Genomic DNA, 21,227 nt, shown 5'->3' on the forward strand with positions numbered 1-21,227 from the left:
ACCGTCAATTCCAGGGCGTTGGTGTTTTACAAATGGTTCTTGGAAAGAAAATGATTTATTTTCAGGCAAGGTTGGTATAGTACTCTAGAAGGTTTTGATGATTTGTTGGGGGCATGAAATGTCAGGGTAAGTCTCTCTCCTCTTCATGCGGAGGTAGAAGCGGTACTTTGGGCAATGTAGTGCATGAGGAACTTACGACCGTTTCATGTTACGTTTGCAACGGATTACTCTCAATTGGTGAAGATGGTTTTGGAACGAAAAGAATTGACAGCTTTTGCAAATTATTTGGAGGATAGAAAGACCATGAAAGCAAGCTTCTTCAACTTAGATCATTCATGTATCACGAACGCATAGTTCTAAGGCGGATTGTGTAGCACGAAGTGTAAAGATGCAACCGTTTTTCGTGTTTACAAGGATGCGGAGCTCCCGGTGTAGTTAATATAATTAGTATGAATCAGTTTAAGTTGACAAAAAAAAAAACTTAAATTGGTGTTCTATTGAAGTCTCTGGAATTAAATGTTTATATTAATATATAAACTGAAGAATCAGAGAAAATCCATGGGTGTGATCGGATTAAGATACAAGGTGTTCAAAAAAAAAAAAAAAGATGATTAGTTCTTCCCAAATTGCCACAGTTCTTAAATTATAAAAAGAGGTCGAAGTCTTGTTGGTAGTTTCTGGAAAGGAGGATGTTACGAGTTTCAAAGATCAAACTCTGTTTCCCTCTCTTGACCCGAAGATTTGCCTCATTCAAAGCTAGGAAGAAATCGGTGATCGAAAAGGCGGCAGTCGATGGGGAGCTAAGAGTTTTCATCGTAGCTGGCGAAGTCTCCGGCGACAACATCGGCTCTCGTCTTATGTGCTCCCTCAAAAAGCTCTCTCCTTTACCCCTCCGTTTCCATGGAGTTGGAGGGTAAGCAAGCAAGCAAGCGTGTCTGGGTTTGAAGGAAAATTGAAATCTCTCGTATATTAAATTAACTCGATTGGTATTTATACTGTAAGATCAATGATGTGCAAGCAAGGATTGACTTCCTTGTTTCCCATGGAGGATTTGGCTGTAATGGGTTTGTGGGAGCTTTTGCCCCATCTTTATAAGTTCCGTGTGAGTCTTTTTTTTTTTTTTTTTTTTTTCCTTTTGAGTTTAATGTCTTTTTTGATATAAGCAACTTTAGTTTACTTCTTGAGATTGCAGGTGAAGTTGAAGGAGACGATTGATGCTGCAGCTATGTTTAAGCCACACGTTGTTGTGACTGTTGATTCAAAGGGCTTCTCTTTCCGTCTACTTAAACTGTTAAGAGGTACACAAACAGAAGCTTGTTTCTTTAGGCTTGTAAGAGAGAATCAATGAGGTTTATTTGAACATGGTCTATTTAACAATGGCAAGCTTAATCTGACCCTAGTCTCTAGGATAATGCCCTTAGAAATGGCTTTTAATAGCTAAGATATCATGTAGGACAATGGAGGAATGGTTTTTTTTTGGCTTTGCAGCTAGATATAATCAGCAACACCTGGAGAATTCTCCCGTGCATTTTCATTATGTGGCACCGTCGTTCTGGGCCTGGAAAGGAGGAGAATCAAGGCTTGGAGGTCTGTCTGAGTTCGTTGATCATCTTTTCTGCATTCTTCCCAACGAGGAAAGGGTTTGTAGGGAGCATGGGGTGGAAGCAACCTTTGTTGGACATCCCCTTCTTGAGGATTCTTCTGTACGCATCTCTCTCTACTTTTTCTTCAGTTTCCATGATACTTCTCTTGGATTCCTTAGTGTTCTTTGTTGATACAGGTGAGAACCTGCAAACCTCAGGAATCGAAGCTTGAGGGCTTGAGCAAATACTCGCTGCCATCTGGTAATGTGAATGATTACATTGGTTTTATCTATTTTTGTTGATTTTCTGATTGTTCTCCTGCTGCATTCATGAAAGAAGACTCCACGGTTATTTCGGTTCTACCTGGGAGTAGATTACAAGAAGTTGAAAGAATGCTACCAATATTTTCCAAAGCAATGAAGCTACTCCAAGACCCGTTTCCTAACCTATTAACGCTCATCCACGTTGCATCCAACTGTCAAGTTGATCACTACATTGGTAAATCTCTCCATCGGTGGCCAGTTCCAGCAATACTAGTCCCTAGTGGATCCAATCAACTTAAATATGATGCCTTTGGTGTAAGTCTCTCTCTCTCGGGGTAGCTTGGTGTCTCTTCTGTCTTGCTCGTCTCATTGGTGGTGTTCCATAATAACAGGTGAGTCAAGCTGCGTTATGCACTTCAGGAACAGTTGCTGTTGAGTTGCAGCTTGCTCGTCTACCTTCCCTTGTAGCTTACCGAGCACATTTTTTAACAGAGCTGTTCATTCGTTACAAAGCCAAGATTCCTTGCATTTCTCTCCCAAACATTTTGCTTGACTCCCCAATCATTCCTGAAGCTTTGTTTCGAGCTTGCAACCCTTCTAATCTCGCCTTGATACTCGAGTAATATTTCTTTTTCTTTATTTCTGCCCAATTTGACTGTATATTTGAGAAATGAGCATCATCATGATGATCTGAGATTGTAGGAGACTGCTATTGGATGAAGAGATGAGAGAAAAACAAATTGTTGCTGCTGAAAAGTTGGCACGGCTCTTGCATCCATTAGAAAGCGGAATGAGCAGCAAATTGGTTCATTACAGTGATTTAGATTCTCATCGATATACACCAAGCAATCTAGCAGCTTCGACTATTCTCAGTTATGCCAAGCGATAGATGAATGTTTCTTGCTTGCAAGTATGCCATCCTTCACTGTTGTTATATAACGGATTTTGTTTCTATAACCTCCACTCCAATCTGCATTCTTTTTTTCAATTATCAAAGAGGCAAAGAGAGATAGATGCAAAACAACAAAGATTCATCTTATGTAATCTCTCAAACCCCAAACTCTCGCAAGCATGCAACAATATCCATGTACAATTAAAAAAAGGAAACAGAATGTTTTTTTGGTTGGAATATTCTTGCAAGAGAGATATTTTGGTATTAAGAGCCACCCATGATAGTATCATCGCCTGTTGTTGGCTTTGGTGGAGCTGCTCCAAAAGTGAATCCTTGAGGAATACTTGAAGCAGGGGACGAAAATATAGAAGCAGCAGAAGTATTGTTGAACACAGGGACTTGCGCTTGACTATTATTATTAACCTTAGGGAAACCAAACCCAAATGTTGGAGGATCGTTGATGTTCATCGCCGCCATCATCCCTTCTCTTGATCCAAGTATAGTCCGCTCAAACGCCTCCAGTTGTTGGTAGAACTCTGTGGGAAAAAAGAACAAAATAAAGAGTGTAAATAAACAGAGCAGTTTCGAGAACAATCAAGTTAAAATCTAAAAGTGTGAGTTAGTAGTTGCCTGGAGTTATGTCAATTGTGGGTCTCCGTTGCCTAACCCACTGATGACTCTCAGCGAGTCTCCACCCTTTACGTTTCATCAAGTACGCTACAACAACCGCTGGTGATCTGTTAAAAGTGAAAAAAAACACACATCATGACAAAAAAAATCAGTTTTAAATCTGTAATAGCAGAGAAGAAAACACTTTATGAGACATAGTAAGTTAAGCAACTAAGTAAGACTTATAGTTGGAGTTGAATGATAAATGATACTCACCTGCTTTTTCCTGACATGCAGTGCACAAGAACACGTGCCTTGTCCTTCTCACATTGGTCTACAGAGTAAAATCAAACAGAATACAAATAATTAAACAAAGATCAATGCTTTGGAGCTAGAAATATATATATATATATATATATGAATAAAACCTAGGAACTGGATAGCATCATCGAACTGTAAGACTTTCTCATCAGAGAGGCAATGGTAAGTGAATGAGTTCCTGTAGAGATTCTGGCACATAGGAACCGTCTGTTCGAACAAAAGCAGGATTAATGTTAATGTTCGATACTTTATAAAACACTCAAGTAGTAATATAGCAAGTATATGGGGAAAAAAAGTAGCGGGTACATGATAACTGACAAGCAAGATAACCGAAGATTCATCTAGACTCTCTTATGTTTCTTTCAGCAAACCAATTTAATAACTTGGTTAAGTCTAACCAATTCAATGATTAGATTGAGATTAAACCAATTATACACAGCTAATTCACAAACTTTAACCTAATTAAGCTTAAAGCTCTTACAGATTCATAACAAAACCAGCAAGGATATTCAATGATCCGGGTAACAACAAACCAATCCAATGATTAGACTGAGATTAAATCGATCACACAAGCTAAATTCACAAATTCGATGACTCGGTTAAGACTAAACCAAATCAATGATTTAAATTGAGGATAAACTAAATACACAATCCTTGAGCTAATTCAACAGATTCATGACAAAGAAACTGACATTAAGAACGCGAGAAATTCCCTGAGTCTTGAGAACCTCAGAACGAGAGGCGTTGTCGTAGCTTCCGAGGTAGAGAAACTCCGGCAAGATCTCCGTCGGAAAAGCGCTCAACTGGACTTGCGGAGCCGCGACATCGGAGGAATCAGGCTTACGATGGCCACAGATTCCGCAGACTTCTCCTTCCTCGTACTTGTGATAGTGCCCACAAAGCGAACAAGGGTTCTCTCGCTCTCTCTTCCTCATAATTCAATTTGGGGGAGGGAAGATACTGGTTAAGGTTAGATTTACTGATCAAGAAACCCAAGATCAGGTCATATCACGAACCAGAGGCAAAGGAATCGAATAGGGCGTTCAGTTAAGGATCTAGGGCTAATAGAAAGATGAAAAGATTGAATCTTTTTGCATAAACGAAATAATCGGGAAGGAGAAGAGAGGGAGGGAGACTTGAAGGAGTTTTGGGTTTCCGCCAGAGGAGAGAATAAAACAAATCATACGACTTGTCCTCTTCTCTTGCTTCTTCTTCTCTGACTCGCCTAGAAACAGTTTGGATAGAGACCTAACACGTGGGTGGGGTATTGGATTTAGAAATCTGATAGAATTCGAAGAAATTATAGTTTCCATTAAATTCTACTTATATTCAATTGTGTATTTTATCAATTCTTTTAAATTCTTGTGTTATTCAATTGCGTATTTTACCAATTCATTTAAATTCCAGTGTTATTCAATATTTGCTAGATTTAATAGGAATGTTATTTGAAAGGAATTTAATAAAAAATGTAACGTAAAATGCAAATGATCAATTCCTTACTTTTATGAAGGGATTTGTTATTTTTAGAGCCAACTTGTCCCACGGTAACCCACTACGTCTTTAGAAGATATATCACCTACACCAGCCCAATTCCATGTCTCTCCTCTTCCAAAATCGGAACCGAAAAACTGAACTATAACCAAACCAAATTATTCGAAACCAAAACCGGACCGCCTAAAATACCTGAATGGTTTCTATATTTCTATATCTGAATAACCAAATCGGAAACGAAACCGAACCGAGAACCGAACGGTACCCGAATATCCGAAAAAACAAGTTTCAACACTTTGATATAAAATAAAATGTCATCAGTTTCACTCAACCCGAATGCCCATGGCTAGTTCACCCAAAAAAATTCCTTTAGTAAAAAAAATATATCTACAAAAAGTAAAATTTTCCCAAGTGTTTTATTTTGGTAAAAAAATATCTAAGAGTTAACTACTAGTTGTGTATTTTTTCGTTATCATTCATAGCGTTAGTATTACCATTTTAATTCCATCAAATTAATTTACATTCACTTAAATTCTATGGCAAAAGGTAAACATAAGAATTAGACAATTGCATTAAAATCTCATAAAATCATTTAAAATACTGGAAAAGTTATTACATGCGAATTCTTTCAAATTCTTGAATTCAATACCACCCCGTGGAGTCAGATTTGTGTCAATCTCCTAATACTTGTCTAGTAGATATTTGCTATATCTACATTTATTGCAGATTTACCTTTTTCATAAATTTGCAAAGTTTTTTTCCTTTGCTTAGTAACTTTTTCCTTATTTTTATCTGCTGAAAATAGGTACAATCTTGCATATATATATAAACTAGTGAGATAAAATATTTCAATTTAATTAATAAAAACAATATACTTCTGAAAAATCTCAGCATAAATTTTATTTACAAATTTGTATATCTTAAATTTACTAAAATAACATAACTATGATATCTTTTGATTGATTGATTGATTAATTAATATTAAATTTTGATACATGTAAAATTATTTTTATTTTTACTATTAAAATTTAGGGTAAATCTATCAAAAGATTATAGGGTGTATTGAAATAAGAGTTTTAGGTGATTTGTATAAAAATTACAAATCCACTTTATTCAAACAAGAATTTTAAAAACTCATTTAAAATCTACTGTTATTGAACTTGACATTCCATAAAATACTCTGAAATCTATTGAAATCCACAATTATTGAAAATATTTTAAGTGGTTGAGTTTTAAAGTTTTCAAATGATTTTAGAGTGTTTGGGAGGAGTTTCTTAGTTAAAAATATTAAAACTAAAGGGGGTGTATTCAATCTAAATTTTGAGGTGATTTGATTTTTAATGAGGTTTTAGATGATTTCAAAGAATTGCAGAAAATAAAATATTTTTTGTTAAACCATTCGAGAATATCATCTAAAACCATGAGATTTGAATTTTAATTATTTTAACTAAGAAACTCCACCAAAACACTCTAAAATCACTTGAAAACTTTAAAACTCCACAACTTAAAATATTTTCAATAACAGTAGATTTCAGAGTACTTTATAAAATGTCAAGTTCAATAACACTGGATTTTAAATGAGTTTTTAAAATTCATGTTTCAAAAACAGTGTATTTGTCATTTTGACACAAATCACCTAAAACTCTCAATTGAATACATCCCCCTAAAATCTCACGATTTTAGGTGATATTCTAGAGTACTTTAACAAAAATCACTTTAATATTTGTAATTTATTAAAATCATCTAAAACCTCTTTAAAAATCAAATCACCTTAAACTTTAGATTGAATACATCCTCCTAAAATAGGGTTTTGACCAAATGTACCATTATGTCTTTACTTTATAAATATATAAATATAAATAAATATGAGTAATTTTCTCAAATAGACTATTTTTAAGTTTTTGTCACAAAAAGAACTCTCCAAAAATAACCAAAATAAGTTTTATTAAAGAGGCAAAATACTCTTATACCCTAGATAAATAAATATAATTAACGAACTAACATAATAAAAAAATTATAGTATCGAATTATTTGTTTTCAAATTCAAACTTAAAAAAAAACAATTTTGAAATTGTGATTTTCAAAGAAAAAATTCAAATTTTCTCTATGAAATTCGAAAATGCTTTTGAATCTATTTTCAAATTTTTATTTTTAAACTTTTAATATTTTATAAATTTTAGTTTTAAACTCACCCCTTAACTCTAAACCCTAAGGTTTAGATTAGTTAACCCTAGAGAAATAAATGTATATTTATATTTTTAATTAAACATTTTGGTCATTTTGAACATAAGGGACTATATTGTGACAACTTTTTTAAGGCTATCTAAGAGTATTTCTCAACAAATATTTAAATAAATAATTTTTTTTTTAAATCAGAAAAAACTTCTCTTTTTCAATTCAAACTTTTTCGATTTTTTTACAATTTTTTCCATTTTTTTAAACTATTTATTTTTTTTTAAATTTGAAATATTAATTTTTACTTTCTTAAAATCCAAAACCCCACCCATCAAATCTAAATCGTAAGTCTAGATTAGCTAACCTAAAGATATAAATGTTTTTTTACGTTTTTAAAGGAATATTTTGGTCATTTTTATCGTAGTGTGTGCCATATTTATGATAAAAATTGTTAATGGTATCCAACGAAATATCATTAAAATTTAAATGTATAATCTTAGGTAAACCAATTTATATATCTTAATTTCATTTACAATATATAAGTGGGTGTTGATGTGTTAATAGCAATTTTAAAATTAGTTTTCATCATTTTAACACTTATATTTAAGTGTTTACAATCAATTTTTGAATACGATGTCATCCTAACAAATCGCTAGGGAATGAAAATTATCCCTTATATATTAAAGGAGAACCATTGTAATAAATACGTTCACACTAAAGTGGACACATGTCACGTGTAGAAAAATTGCAATAAATGTGTTCACACAAAAATGAATACATGTCACATGTAGAGACTTTCTCAGCCAAACTCTACATAAATATGTCTATACTATGTATTTTACGTTTTTTTAATATAAAACTCATATGAATGGTTCTTCTTTACGTTATTTTTACTATATACGAATAGAGCTGGACAAATTATTCATAAATTTTTATTCGATTCGTTATTCGTTTTGATTCAAACCGAAAAATCTGGATATTCATTACTCCACAAAGCAAATCAAATACTAAAATGCAATATCCGTTAAAAAAAAAGCAAATCACAAATATCAATATTTATAGGAACGGATATCCAATTTGATCCGTTATATGCATATATATATACATATATTTAAAGAATTATATATAAGTTATATATTATAGTTTATATAAATTTGAAAATATTTTTTTTTAAAATAATTTCATTTTAAGAATTTTATTTTTCATGTATTATTTGAAAAAAATGTCATTTAATATTAATTAACAATATATTTATATATTTATCAACCATCTTTATATACTTTTACATACACATACACATGCACATTTGAGTACCTTATAACTAAGTATTTACCACAACTGAAATATCTAATTTTTTTTGGAAGTTGAAATATTATTTTTCTTAATGCTTCTTTCACTATCGACCAAATTGTAGTAAAGTGATTTGTCTTAATAATTTTCTTTTCTTTTTTTAACTATTGTCTGTTTAGAAACTATAATATTAAACTATTGCTTCGACATCAGGACTATCTAAGATTCATAACATGAAAACAAACAAATAATAGTAATTTTTGATTATCACAGGAAAAAAAAAACCAAAAACATCAAACATTTTAACAGAATAAACCAAATAAATACTGATTTAAAATGCTAGTTATATTTTAGGTGATTAAATACCAAAAAACAACCTAAAACCGAACCGATATCCAGATTAAACAGATTAATGTCTCCTTATTAAAAATAACGAAACTAATAATCACATTCCCGGCAAGGCGCGAGTTATTACCTAGTCCCTAACTAAAGGAGATTCATGTGATAGTGAAAAGAACATTTAATATTTTTTTGTCATTAACATTAACAGATTCATATTGACTCTGTAAACTAAACGGGTGACTCAGCATCAAATTTTCTTTTTTAAATTTGAAATTTTTTTTTGAATCTATTTTCAATTTTTACTTTTAAACTTTTAATATTTATTTATTTTTTTTAATTTTAAACTCACTCCTTAACTCTAAACCCTAAGATCTAGATTAGTTAACCCTAGAGAAATAAATATATACTTATCTTTTTAATGAAATATTATGGTCATTTTGAACATAGAGGACTATATTGTGACAAAAATATTTTAGGGCTATATAAGAGTATTTCTCAACAAATATTTAATTAAATATTTTTTAAAAAAAAATTCAGAAAAAACTTCTCTTTTTCAATTCAAAATTTTTCGATTTTTTTTACAATTTTTCAAAATTTTATTTTGAAATCCATTTTTTTCAAACTATTTTTTTTTTTAATTTGAAATATTAATTTTTACTTTTAAAAAATTCAAGACCCCACCCATCAAATCTAAATTTGCTAACCCTAAATATATAAGTGTCTTTTACGATTTTAATGGAATACTAGACTTTGATCCACGCGACCGTGCGAATATTTAATTTGTGTTTGTATTTAATGATATATTTGTAAATGTAGTCATATTTGTAAATGTAAATGTAAATGTTATATTTGTATTTAATTTTATATTTTTGAATTTTAGAGTAAAATGTATCACCGATATTGGGTATTGTATAAAAAAAATATAACATTTATATAATTAGATCCATGTCTAAGATATATAGCGAACAAATTTTTTAAATAAAAAGTACGAAAATAGGCAATTATGAATTAGAATGCTATTTATAACTGATACATTAACTATAATATTTGTAAGAAAATAAAATGATTGTTAACCTTCTATCAAATTTGGAACATATACAAATTAAGATTTAAATTTGTAAGAAAATAAAATGAAAATATAAATTCGATGTAACTGATAAGAAATTATAAATAGGCTTAAGTCTGTGTACATTTAAACCATGACTTTGCGGATGTTTGTTTTTATTTTTGTAAATATATTATTTTGTCTAAGTGATAGTATATATTTTAAAAATTTACATGTGTTAAATAATTATTTAATAACATTTATAAGCATAATAATTTATAGTTTATATTTTTTAATTTTATTTTGTCTTGTAAACCGTCAATTGTATTACCACCAATTTTAGACATTACGATAATGTTTAATAAATTATTTTATATAAATGGTAAGTTGGTAAATAATTATAATGGTGCATGTAATATATTTGTATTGGTAAAAATAAAAATTTGTTCAAAAAAAAATGAATAGGAACGTGAATTGTGTGGGAGAATGAGACAAAATGTAACTTATATTGTTACATAAATATTTTGTGTATATTATTGATTTCATTAATGTTTATAGTATTAATATGAAATAGATATGTTAAGAGATTTATATGAATTGATTGTGAATTTAATTTAGGAAATTTTTTATTAATTTTGAAAAAGACAAAGATTACTTAAAAATAGGTTTATTTAATTATTTCAATAGCATTAGGTTGTAAATATTGTGCAAATTTAAGGGTTAATCTTAATTTGTTCTTCTCTTTTAATAGATTAGATTTTGGTCGTTTTTCATCCTAGTGTGCCATATTTATGATAAAAATTGTTAATGATATACAAGGAAATATCGTTCAAATTTAAATGTATAATCTTATATATGTAAACCAATTTATATATCTCACTTTCATTTACAATATATAAGTCCTTTGCTAACCTGATATCGAGCTGAAATAATACTCTGCCAGCCATATGACGGAGAATATGATCTAATCGGTTCCAGGGATGAGAAATTTTTGTAGTACCGACCTTTAGAAAATCTAGAAAATAAAGTATTTGGCTTCTGTATCAGACGCCATAACTGCTTACCAAGCATCGCCGTATTAAAATCAGTAATGTCTTTAAAACCCAAACCTCCTTCGTCCTTGCTTGTACATAATTTTTCCCATGATTTCCAGTGCATCCCTCTTATACTTCCCTCCTGGACTCCACCAGAATTGTGCTACCGCACTCGTTAGTTTCTTTGCAGTGGCCTTTGGTAAGCGATAACAAGACATCACGTGATTTGGTAAGGCCGTAACTACTGATTTAATAATCACTGTCTTTCCTCCTTTAGTGAAAAACCTGAAAGTCCACCCATTTACTCTATTATTTAAACGATCCTGCATAAAACTAAACACTTGTATCTTGGAGCCTCCAAAATTTTCTTGCAATCCCAGGTAAGATCCCATTCCCCCTAGATTTTGTATGCCCAAGATATCTCGCATCTCCTGTCGGTTAGATTCTTCAATCTTATGTCCAAATTGAATCGAAGATTTTTGAAAATTTATAAGTTGACCCGATGCAGCCTCATATTCCTTTAAAATCCTGAGAATGGTTTGACACTCTTCCTTTTGTGCAATACAAAAGAAGAGACTGTAATCTGCAAAGAGCAGATGGGATATCGATGGGCACGCACTAGCTACCTTCATTCCCGTAAAATGTTTCCCTCTCTCAGCCTTTTTGATATTTGCAATTAAAGCCTCAATACACATAATGAATAAATAAGGAGATAAGGGGTCCCCTTGGCCCCTGTGGGTGATTATGAGCCCACGTGGTTGCCCATTTAGTAGTACCCGATAATGAACCGACGATATACACTCCATCATTAGTTTGGGTGAAGCAAAATCCATTTTTCGTAAAAGAACCTGGATAAAATCCCATTCCACTCCGTCATACGCATTACTCATGTCCGTTTTGTATGCCATATACTTTCCTTGGCATGCTTTATTAGTTCTCAATCCATGGAACATTTTCTGAGCTATAAGAATATTATCTGAAATCAACCTTCATGCCACGAATGCCGATTGAGTTTCCGATATAAAGGAGGGAAGGCATGTTTTCAATCTCTGATACAAAACTTTCGAAATAATCTTATACCCTACATTACAAAGACTTATTGTCCTTAGTTCCGCCATCCTTGCAGGCCTTTCCGTCTTTGAGATCATACAGATGTTAGTAAGGTTTAACCTTGAATCCATAGCGCCTGATACCAAAACATTATTAACCATCTCAACCAAATATTTCTTAATAATATGCCAGGAGTGTTAAAAAAAAGAGATGTCATTCCATCCGGTCCTGGAGCCTTCTCTGGATGCATCATGAACAAAGCAAGTCAAACTCATCCTCTGTTGCTGCTCTTAGTAGTCTTTGATTCATCTGAGATGTAATACTCGGCGTAACCTCAGTCAATAAATTATCGAACTCTGATGGACAAGTGGTACTAAATAGATCTTCAAAATATTTCACTGCCACTTTCTCGATACTGTTATCCTCTGTGATCCAGTTTCCAGCCACCTCATGTAACCCCATGATACCACTCAAATTACCCTAAAGAGTGATTTATACGCTCTCAAATAAGAGGTCGAGTTGTAGTACTTAGGGATCGAATTCACAGGGAGCTAGGGAACCTAAGAAATCTAATATGATTTGTTAAGCAAGATGGTTTTAGAGATTTAAATGTAAATTGTAGTTTAATATTGAACAAGTTTTTGTTCAGTATGATTGGTTGAGATTTTGGTGTTTAAAAAGGAAATAGTTAAGACTTAGGATTTTTATTCAAGAAAATTGGGATTATAATCCTACAGATGTCTAATTAGTTGCATGCATGATAATGTAAAGCTCAACTACTTGATCAATGAGTCAATCAGCTCTCGCATGTTTTGACTTGTCTATTAACTAGATCTAATGATCTCAACTCTCATTATTTTGATCAATCGAAAGTGTCGATCGATAATCCTATAGGGATATCGATTGATACACCTTTTGCTCCATCGATCGATTATTCAAGTATGATATCGATCGACGCGCTCCAGTCAAGCTTTATGTGCGGGTTGAATAATAGCTTACTAAGCTCCCTAGATCAGCTCTCGCCTTGCTCATAGCAAGAAACATAGTTCAATTAGAATGTTTTCAGGATTCGAATGAAGCTCTCGCTTTTATCAATCAATCCTAGGGCAAGTTCTAGGTAGCTAATCTAGACACAAGCATTAATGAACAATCCTAATAATGATTATCACAACTCAGCAATCTATAGTTGGGGCTAATCCCTCCTAACCTATTTAAACCCTAAAATCTAACAATGGAACTACTCAGACATGGCTAAGCAATTCATAACAACAATTAAGTATGAAAAGTTCATTAGAATAGTAAATAGATATTAATGGAGTTCCAATCACAAATTATAAGTTTGGATCTTCTCTCCAATCTATCAAAATCCTAAAAACCTTTGCTGTGAAAATAATGAAACTAGAAAAACATACTTTGCCTCTAATATGGCGGTAAATCTTATATAATTAGGGTAAAACTCGTCAGGGCTAATCTTGTAAAATGGTGAAGACTTGGGTTTCAAGTCCGCCGTGACCAAACGGACTTTCTGCGCGCTTCGCTGTCGATCGATACACAGATGTGAGTATCGATTGATTATTCATTTCCAATATCGACCGATGGTCAGGCTCGATGGTCATCTCGGGTGCTTGCTCCAAATATCTCTAAAATGCTCCAAAATAATCACTTATATCCAAAACACTCCTGATCTTATAAATATAATAAATAGACTCTATAATATAATAATTATTAGTAAAAATACCTATAAACTATGGATGAAAATGGGTCAAATCCATAGTCTATCAACTCCCCCTGACTTACCCTTTTACTTGTCTTCAAGCAAAACAAACAGACAGTCTCTCTGAAAGAGGTTTAAAACAGCAGGGACTCACATGATTTAAAACTTAGAATCATCACCTCTACAATATTGCAATCCACATCTAAGAAGTCCTAATCACAAAAGCACATTATACCATATCCTAGCTTAACCATATCCTAGCTTAGCAACCAAATTCATCTTGCCAATAACTTAGCAAATCTTGTCTGTCATTCCCCTCTACCAACCTCATTTCTTATAAATAAAAGTGCAGACTTTATCTTGGGAGTATCGATCACAGGATGCAAGGATTTTCAAACAAGTATCTGGACCTGCAGGTAAACATTAGTTCATATCCTCTCTCTCTACTAATTTTCTCTCTTGGTCAAAGTCTGCTTATATGCAAGATCATTGACCAAGATTGGACATGCTTCCACGAGTCAAGCCTTAATGGTGGTTGCCACCAAGTCCTGTTCACTTCTTTTTGACCTATATCCTAGGATTATTTGTGAAGCAAACCTTAATGGTTGTAGCTACCAAGTCATGTTCTAATCTTTTACCTATAGAATTCCTTCCTAATAAATCTCTCTATATATATATATTCTAATAATAATTAAATATATATATATATATATTCTTCTTTAATTCAAAAATAGAGAGAGAAAGTGTGATAAATCTATATACACAAGGCTTTACCTTCCAGACTTGTTTGAAGAATCCGATCTCATGTATACCAAGCCCCAAGACAAGCAGTTGTGTCAAGTTTAGTGTTGGAGGTCAGCTTTGGTTCCTTCAAAACAATCTCAGCAAGAGTGGATTGTTCACAGGTTGATCCACTTTAGTATCTTTAGTACTATCTGCAATCAGTAAGTCTAGAATGGTGCTAAAGAGTGGTTAGATATCTAGCAAAATCTAAAAGTTCATAATCCCTTTCTTAACTCAATAATAACTTAATTTTGAAAAAAATTTTAATAAGACTAATAAGTAAATAAATATCAGTAAACCTTCCCCCACACTTAAATTACACTGTCCCCAGTGTAAACTCAGTCGGAGTTATGGTGAGAAATAATTCATAAGGACTCTATGTAACAAGTAAGAACAATATACCAGACCAAAATGAATGTCGACATGTAAGGATGTTGATGTCGGTCGACGCAGATAAGGCCATGTCGATTGATGTCGACAGTTTCGCGTCGGTCGATACTGATGGCAATCGTCTACTCGGTCCCTTTTTTTTTATGACCTGCAATAATTAAAAACCAACATAAATAGTATATTAATAAAAACTTAATGAATATTACCTAATAGTGGGTTGCCTCCCACTCAGCGCTTTGTTATAGTCATTTAACTTGACTTTGGAGGTGATTTGGCTAGTAGTGTTGAGAACTGGGACTTGTTGGAAAACAAGTATCCATCTCTTCTTTGCGCTTGTTGAACCATGTACCAGTGAAGTCTCTTATAGCTTCATCCCCTCTACGCCATTTTTCTTTCATTTTTGCAGTTGTGTTTTCCATCCTCTGCAATCTTTCTTCAAGACTCTCCAGGTTGAACTGATGTCTCCTAAGTGTGGTGTAAGTGTCACCTGAGATCTCCCTCCATGGTAATGTTTGTTGGACATGTCTGATGTCATCTCTGGTACTAGCCGACCTCGGTTTGTAGCGTCGTTGACCGATGTTCGATGGTGAATGTTGGTCGATATGTTGTTGCGTCTGTCGATCGATAACGATGCTTCTATTCGATGGGCAATGTAACTCTGAATCTCCACCAATTTCCCTTGTATAACTTCAATCTTGGAAGTCAAAGCACTAATGCTAAGATCCATTGGGAAATAGATGTCATCACATCTCCCATCGAGCCTCTCTTCTGTAGTTTCCAGAGCTCTATAGATCCCTTCTACCAACTGATCTATATCTTCCCTGGTGTGAAAGTCTTGTTGAGACTTCATCATATGTGGGCATGGTGGACTATCGTCGATCGATGCGGGCATGGGGTTGTCGATCGATGTGCGATGTTGCTTTTCGATCGATGGAGGTTGTCTGCTGTCGATCGATGGTGGTCGAGCAACGTCGGTCGCGTGCTGAATTTTGGCTATGTCTTGCTTCATCTCGTCCATGCAAGTAGTTAGCCAACTGATACTATCATTCAATGGATAGTAGACACCATCAAGCTTCACCTGGAAAGCTTCTTTGTTCTTCTCTTGTTCACCACAGACTCCATAGAACATCTCATTGATCTCGTCCTTGGTATAGATCTCTCGTACCAACTTTATCTGTGTGAATGAGCTAGCATGTTCAGGAAGACAGATGTAGGCTGGCTCATCTCTTGAAGCTCTTTCTAGGAGTCTTCTAATATCCTTGTTGTGAACAGGAATGGTGCGTCCATCTAGATCTCTGGCGTGTCTCCGATCATCTCTGTAGACTTCATACTCATCTTTCTCTTCCCATTAGAATTTCCTGTTACCATAGAGATCATAAGCTCTTCTACCGAATTTTGGATGTCTGTCGACCGATGTTGGGACGACAACGTCGATCGATGTTTGAGTTAGATAGCAAGATCTTTGTATGAAGCCGTTGTCTATGCCACCAGCTGTGTCTTAGAATTCCTTTGTAGCATTTTGTTCTGGATTGTTGCGTTGATGCATGAACAGATTGTATGCTCCATTGGCTGTCTGAAGGATATCTGCGATATCTTCTCGAGATACGTGTAATGTGCGGCCGTCTATTGCTTTTGCGTAGCCATCAGGGTCCCTAAAAATACCAAATTCGTCTAGAGTTAGATATTGGTTATCGAATTTATCTTTTTCGCTTACAGTGGTTTTCGGTATTGGACGGTTGTCGATCGATGTTGCATTTTTGTTGTCGATCGATTGTTGGTGATGAGTGTCGATCGATGGGCGGATTGCCCTATCGATCGGATGGCTGAAACAAGTTCTTTCCCAAGCAGCTTCTGCTCGAATCTGATCTGTTTCATCGCGTCTTTGCATGTTGAACAGCTCCTCGTCTGTGAAACTGTCTTGTAGTTTATCTGCTCCTGGTGCGTAGGTTGTTGTTTCTACTGCAAAGCTTTCATGGTGGTGTTCATCTGCCCAACTGCCAATCGAGTAGTCTCCTTCCTGTGCATGGTTGACTTCAGTTTCGATCGATTTGTAGTAGGCAGTGTCGGTCGATGCTCGTTTTTGGTATCGTTGATGAGGTTGAGTGTCGATCGATTTGTCTCCTTCTGCGTCAGTCGATTTTGGATGGCCACTGTCGATCGATGTCACGGGATGAGCGTCGATCGATTCTGAGTAGTCAGTTTCGTACTCGGCTCCACAGTGGCAAGCTGCAATGATTCATGGATCATTGATTCTTCTGGAGATCGTTTGTGGCGTCTTGACTGGGATAGGGTCGTAGTGGGCATTAGGATCGATGAGTGTTAGACACAACTGGTTGATTTGCAAGTTGCACACTGCTCCCACTGTTGACAAGAAAGCTCTCCCAAGTAGTAGAGAAGAGTTCCAGGTTAACTTGAAGTCCAAGACTTGGAAATCAATTGGAACTAGGGCATTACCAATCTGCACCTCTATGTCTCTCACAATTCCTCCTGAGTTCCTCTGGGAACAATCCACAAAAGTGAACAATTCATGCGAAGGCTCCACCTGCAGACCCAGATGGTCTGCCATAACCCTATGTAGGATGCTTACTGATGCTCCTGTGTCGCACAAAGCATGTGGGAACTCAATACCCTTCACCGTGCATGGTATTGCAATTGCCCATGATCACTCTTTTTCTTCAATGTAATCCTCATCCTCATCTTTTATCTAGCTTCACAGAACATTCTTCTGATGTCTTCTACTTTCTTTCTAGTTTCTCAGAAGAACATCCACAATCTGTGGATATAATAAGCCTCTTCGAATGGCTTATTTAGAGGAATCCTTAAGACTCTCTTTCGAAAATTTTCCTTTTCCTTTTCATTAGCCCCTCTCTTCAGATGTTTCATCACTTTTTCCTTTCTTCTCCGTAGGGTTCTTCCAGTAGGAACCATATCCTCTTCCATAGGATCTTCTCTATCATCTGAAGGTGTCCTGACGGGCTCTGGTGGGTATTCTGAAGGTTTGAGTTTGGGCCTAAGTGCATTAAGTCGTGCAACATCTATCTTTGGCATCTGCACTCGGTAGGTAATAGATGCTCGTCGATCGATAGGCGCTGGAGGTTGTCGATCGATGGCGGCCTCTGAGTGTCGATCGATGTTGCTGTTAGCATGTCGATCGATTCGTACGTTAACAGGGCTGAGCGGATGTGGGTGTTTTTCGGCGAACTCCTCGTGAGTTAGAATCTTCACGGCATTGCAAGACGCGGTTGACTCCGTAGGCGTCGTCGATCGATGCTCTGGAGTTCCTGTCGATCGATTTGGACTGGTGTATGTCGATCGATGTTCGAGGTCTGGCGTCGATCGACACCAATGTGATCCGCCGAAACTCATCAAACTTTCTACCTCGAAATCTCCTTCTTGCAGCTTCTCTTCCTTCACCACTTGCCAAAAATCATCCTCAATGATGGCATTCATGTGGTGTTTCATCACATCATCCCCTACCCTTCTTGTCGAGGCTTCCTGCCTCTTAACAACATCTCCTGTCTGCACAACTTGCATCTCCAACTTCCTCACATGAGTGCTCAAAGTCTCAAACTTTGTGTTCAAGTTGGTGTAGACAGAATCTATCTTCCCATTGAAGTCCACAGTCATTCGCTGTTGTGCCTCAAGAACTCTATCAAGTATCTCTTCAATCTTGCCCTCTTGAGTAGGCGGCGGTGGCTTCTGGTAGTAGGAACTTCCATAATTCATGTTGTTGCTGTAGTTGTTGTTGTAGGGTTTCTGGTATTGTGAATTTTGGTTGAAATTACTCATATTTCCATAGGAGTTTCTGTTTCCACCCTGGTTTCCAGAACCTTGGAATCCAGTTCCACCAATGTAGTTCACCTCTTCTTCCTCTGCTCTACCCTCTACAGCTTCTGCATCTTCAACAAAGCTAACCTGCTTCCTGAGAAGCTTGTGAACACTATCAAGCTTTGCCTTCACCTCGTCCATCTGATCATTCCCAAGGATGGTGGCAGATCTTTTCCTCTCAAAATCAGTGTTCTTGGTGTTGTTGCTAGATGCTAGGTTTTCAATAACCTTGACTGCCTCCTCTGGATTCTTGGTGTTGAAGTTTCCATTGTTGGAAGCATCAAGAGCCATCTGGTACTGCACCGCGATGCCTCTGTAGAAAGTACTGAGCAGTTGTACTTCATTGAATCCATGGTGTGGACAGTCTCTCTGATAAGACTTGAAGCTGATCCAAGAACCACTGAATGATTCTGCAGGCTCCTGAGTGAATGTAGCAATCTTGCTCCTCAAGTCTTCAGCACGCGCTTCATCAAAGAAATTGCATAAGAATGCATTCTTGATGTCGCTCCAGGATTTAAGAGATCCTGGTTGTAACTGCTTGAGCCAATGCAGAGCTTCTCCAGCAAGTGAGTACCCGAAGAGCTTGCATAACAGGTAGTCCTCAGAGACTCCCTCGACTCTAATAGCAGAAATCAGATCCTCGAACCTCTCCAAATGGTCCATAGGATGCTCGTGGGATAATCCATTGTAGGGTAGCTGTCCCACAAGCGTGTAGTAATGCGCTTTCAACTCAAAATCCCTCTCGGTAGTGGGAGGACGAATGGCTGATCTGTTGGTGTAGTATCGATCTGGACGGTTGTAGTCAGCCAACGTTCTGGGTTGCGCAGCCTCATCCACAGATAAAGTATTACCTGTATCATTAGCATCAGTACTCTAAGGAGTGATTTATACTCTGTCAAATAAGAGGTCGAGTTGTAGTACTTAGGGATCAAATTCACATGGAGCTAGGGAACCTAAGAAATCTAATATGATTTGTTAAGCAAGATGGTTTTAGAGATTTAAATGTAAATTGCAGTTTAATATTGAACAAGTGTTCAATATGATTGGTTGAGGTTTTGGTGCTTAAAAAGGAAATAGTTAGACTGAGGGTTTTTATTCAGGAAAATTGAGATTATAATCCTACATATGCCTAATTTGTTGCATGCATGATAATGTAAAGCTCAACTACTTGATCAACAAGTCAATCAGCTCACGCATGTTATGACTTGTCTATTAACTAGATCTAATGATCTCAAATCTCGTTATTTTGATCAATAGAAAGTGTTGACCGATAATCCTATAGGGATATCGATCGATATACCTTTTGCTCCGTCGATCGATTATTCAAGTATGATATCGATCGACGCGCTCTAGTCAAGCTTTATGTGCGGGTTGAATAATAGCTTACTAAGCTCACTAGATCAACTTTCGCCTTGCTCATAGCAAGAAACATAGTTCAATTAGAATGTTTTGAGGATGAGAATGAAGCTCTCGCTTTTATCAATCAATCCTAGGGCAAGTTCTATGTAGCTAATCTAGACACATGCATTAATGAACAATCCTAATGATGATGATCACAACTCAAGAATCTATAGTTGGGGCTAATCCCTCCTAATCTATTTAAACCCTAAAATATAACAATGGAACTAATCAGACATTGCTAAGCAATTCATAACAACAATTAAGTATGAAACTTCATTAGAATAGTAAATAGATATTAATGGAGTTCCAATCACAAATTATAACTTTGTATCTTCTCTCCAATCTATCAAAATCCTAAAAACCTTTGCTATGAAAATAATGAAACTAGAAAAACACACTTTGCCTCTAACATGGCGGAAAAGCTTATATAATTAGGGTAAAACTCGTCAGGGGTAATCTTGTAAAATGGTGAAGAATTGGGCTTCAAGTCGGCTGTGACCAAACGGGCTTTCTGCGCGCTTCGCTGTCGATCAATACACAGATGTGAGTATCAATCGATTATTCATCTCCAATATCGACCGATGGTCGAGCTCGATAGTCATCTCGGGTGCTTACTCCAAATATCTCTAAAATGCTCCAAATATCTCTAAAATGCTCCAAAATCATCACTTATCTCCAAAACACTCTTGATCTTATAAATATAATAAATTGACTCTATAATATAATAATTATTAGTAAAAATACCTATAAACTATGGATGAAAATGGGTCAAATCCATAGTCTATCACACCCCACAATCCTATTACGAACACGTCTCTGCCTTGGGAAGGCGTGATAAAATTTTGTATTTAGGTCCCCCGATGAGTACCACATATTCTGACTTTTCTGATGTCAGTATTCTCCCTCATATTTATAGGCATCATGTAGTTTCCGAAAGACCTCAATAAATTCCGCCTGAGACATGTTGTCATCTGTCTGTACCTCTTCAAGTGCTTTTTAGAGATCATTAATTTTTT

The 21,227-nt window shown here is 35.3% G+C and overlaps 2 protein-coding genes across 3 annotated transcripts; one reads left to right on the top strand and one right to left on the bottom strand.

Moving 5' to 3' along the window:
• Nucleotides 1–538: 538 nt before the first annotated feature.
• On the top strand, nt 539–2,975 carry LOC106410948 (probable lipid-A-disaccharide synthase, mitochondrial). Of its 2 annotated transcripts, none has more exons than XM_013851584.3 (8): nt 539–913; nt 1,003–1,100; nt 1,173–1,298; nt 1,489–1,703; nt 1,781–1,844; nt 1,923–2,161; nt 2,239–2,465; nt 2,549–2,975. In XM_013851584.3, the coding sequence occupies exons 1-8, from the start codon at nt 690–692 to the stop codon at nt 2,733–2,735; spliced, it is 1,380 nt and encodes a 459-aa protein (XP_013707038.1). In that variant the 5' UTR covers nt 539–689; the 3' UTR covers nt 2,736–2,975. The 2 variants fall into 2 exon arrangements, with proteins under 2 accessions (XP_013707038.1, XP_013707039.1); XM_013851585.3 differs by having other exon boundaries at nt 542–913; nt 1,003–1,102; nt 1,193–1,298.
• LOC106410951 (protein-tyrosine-phosphatase IBR5) lies at nt 2,857–4,894 on the bottom strand. Its single transcript, XM_013851586.3, has 5 exons — nt 4,361–4,894; nt 3,776–3,875; nt 3,624–3,681; nt 3,369–3,475; nt 2,857–3,274 (listed from the first exon to the last, which is right to left on the bottom strand). Exons 1-5 carry the CDS (start codon nt 4,601–4,603, stop codon nt 3,003–3,005), a joined length of 780 nt encoding a protein of 259 aa, XP_013707040.1. The 5' UTR covers nt 4,604–4,894; the 3' UTR covers nt 2,857–3,002.
• Nucleotides 4,895–21,227: the final 16,333 nt, after the last annotated feature.

Source organism: Brassica napus, chromosome C7 (assembly GCF_020379485.1).
Source record: "Brassica napus cultivar Da-Ae chromosome C7, Da-Ae, whole genome shotgun sequence".
NCBI lineage: Eukaryota > Viridiplantae > Streptophyta > Magnoliopsida > Brassicales > Brassicaceae > Brassica > Brassica napus.

Bases quoted from the DNA above. Each gene is read 5' to 3' on its own strand.
- LOC106410948 (XM_013851584.3), top strand. From the start codon at position 690: ATGTTACGAGTTTCAAAGATCAAACTCTGTTTCCCTCTCTTGACCCGA. The intron at 1,704-1,780 runs GTACGCATCTCT...TTGTTGATACAG, and splicing joins CCCTTCTTGAGGATTCTTCT to GTGAGAACCTGCAAACCTCA. The intron at 2,162-2,238 runs GTAAGTCTCTCT...CCATAATAACAG, and splicing joins TTAAATATGATGCCTTTGGT to GTGAGTCAAGCTGCGTTATG.
- LOC106410951 (XM_013851586.3), bottom strand. From the start codon at position 4,603: ATGAGGAAGAGAGAGCGAGAGAACCCTTGTTCGCTTTGTGGGCACTAT. The intron at 3,476-3,623 runs GTGAGTATCATT...CACTTTTAACAG, and splicing joins TGCATGTCAGGAAAAAGCAG to ATCACCAGCGGTTGTTGTAG. The intron at 3,275-3,368 runs GCAACTACTAAC...TTTTTCCCACAG, and splicing joins CACAATTGACATAACTCCAG to AGTTCTACCAACAACTGGAG.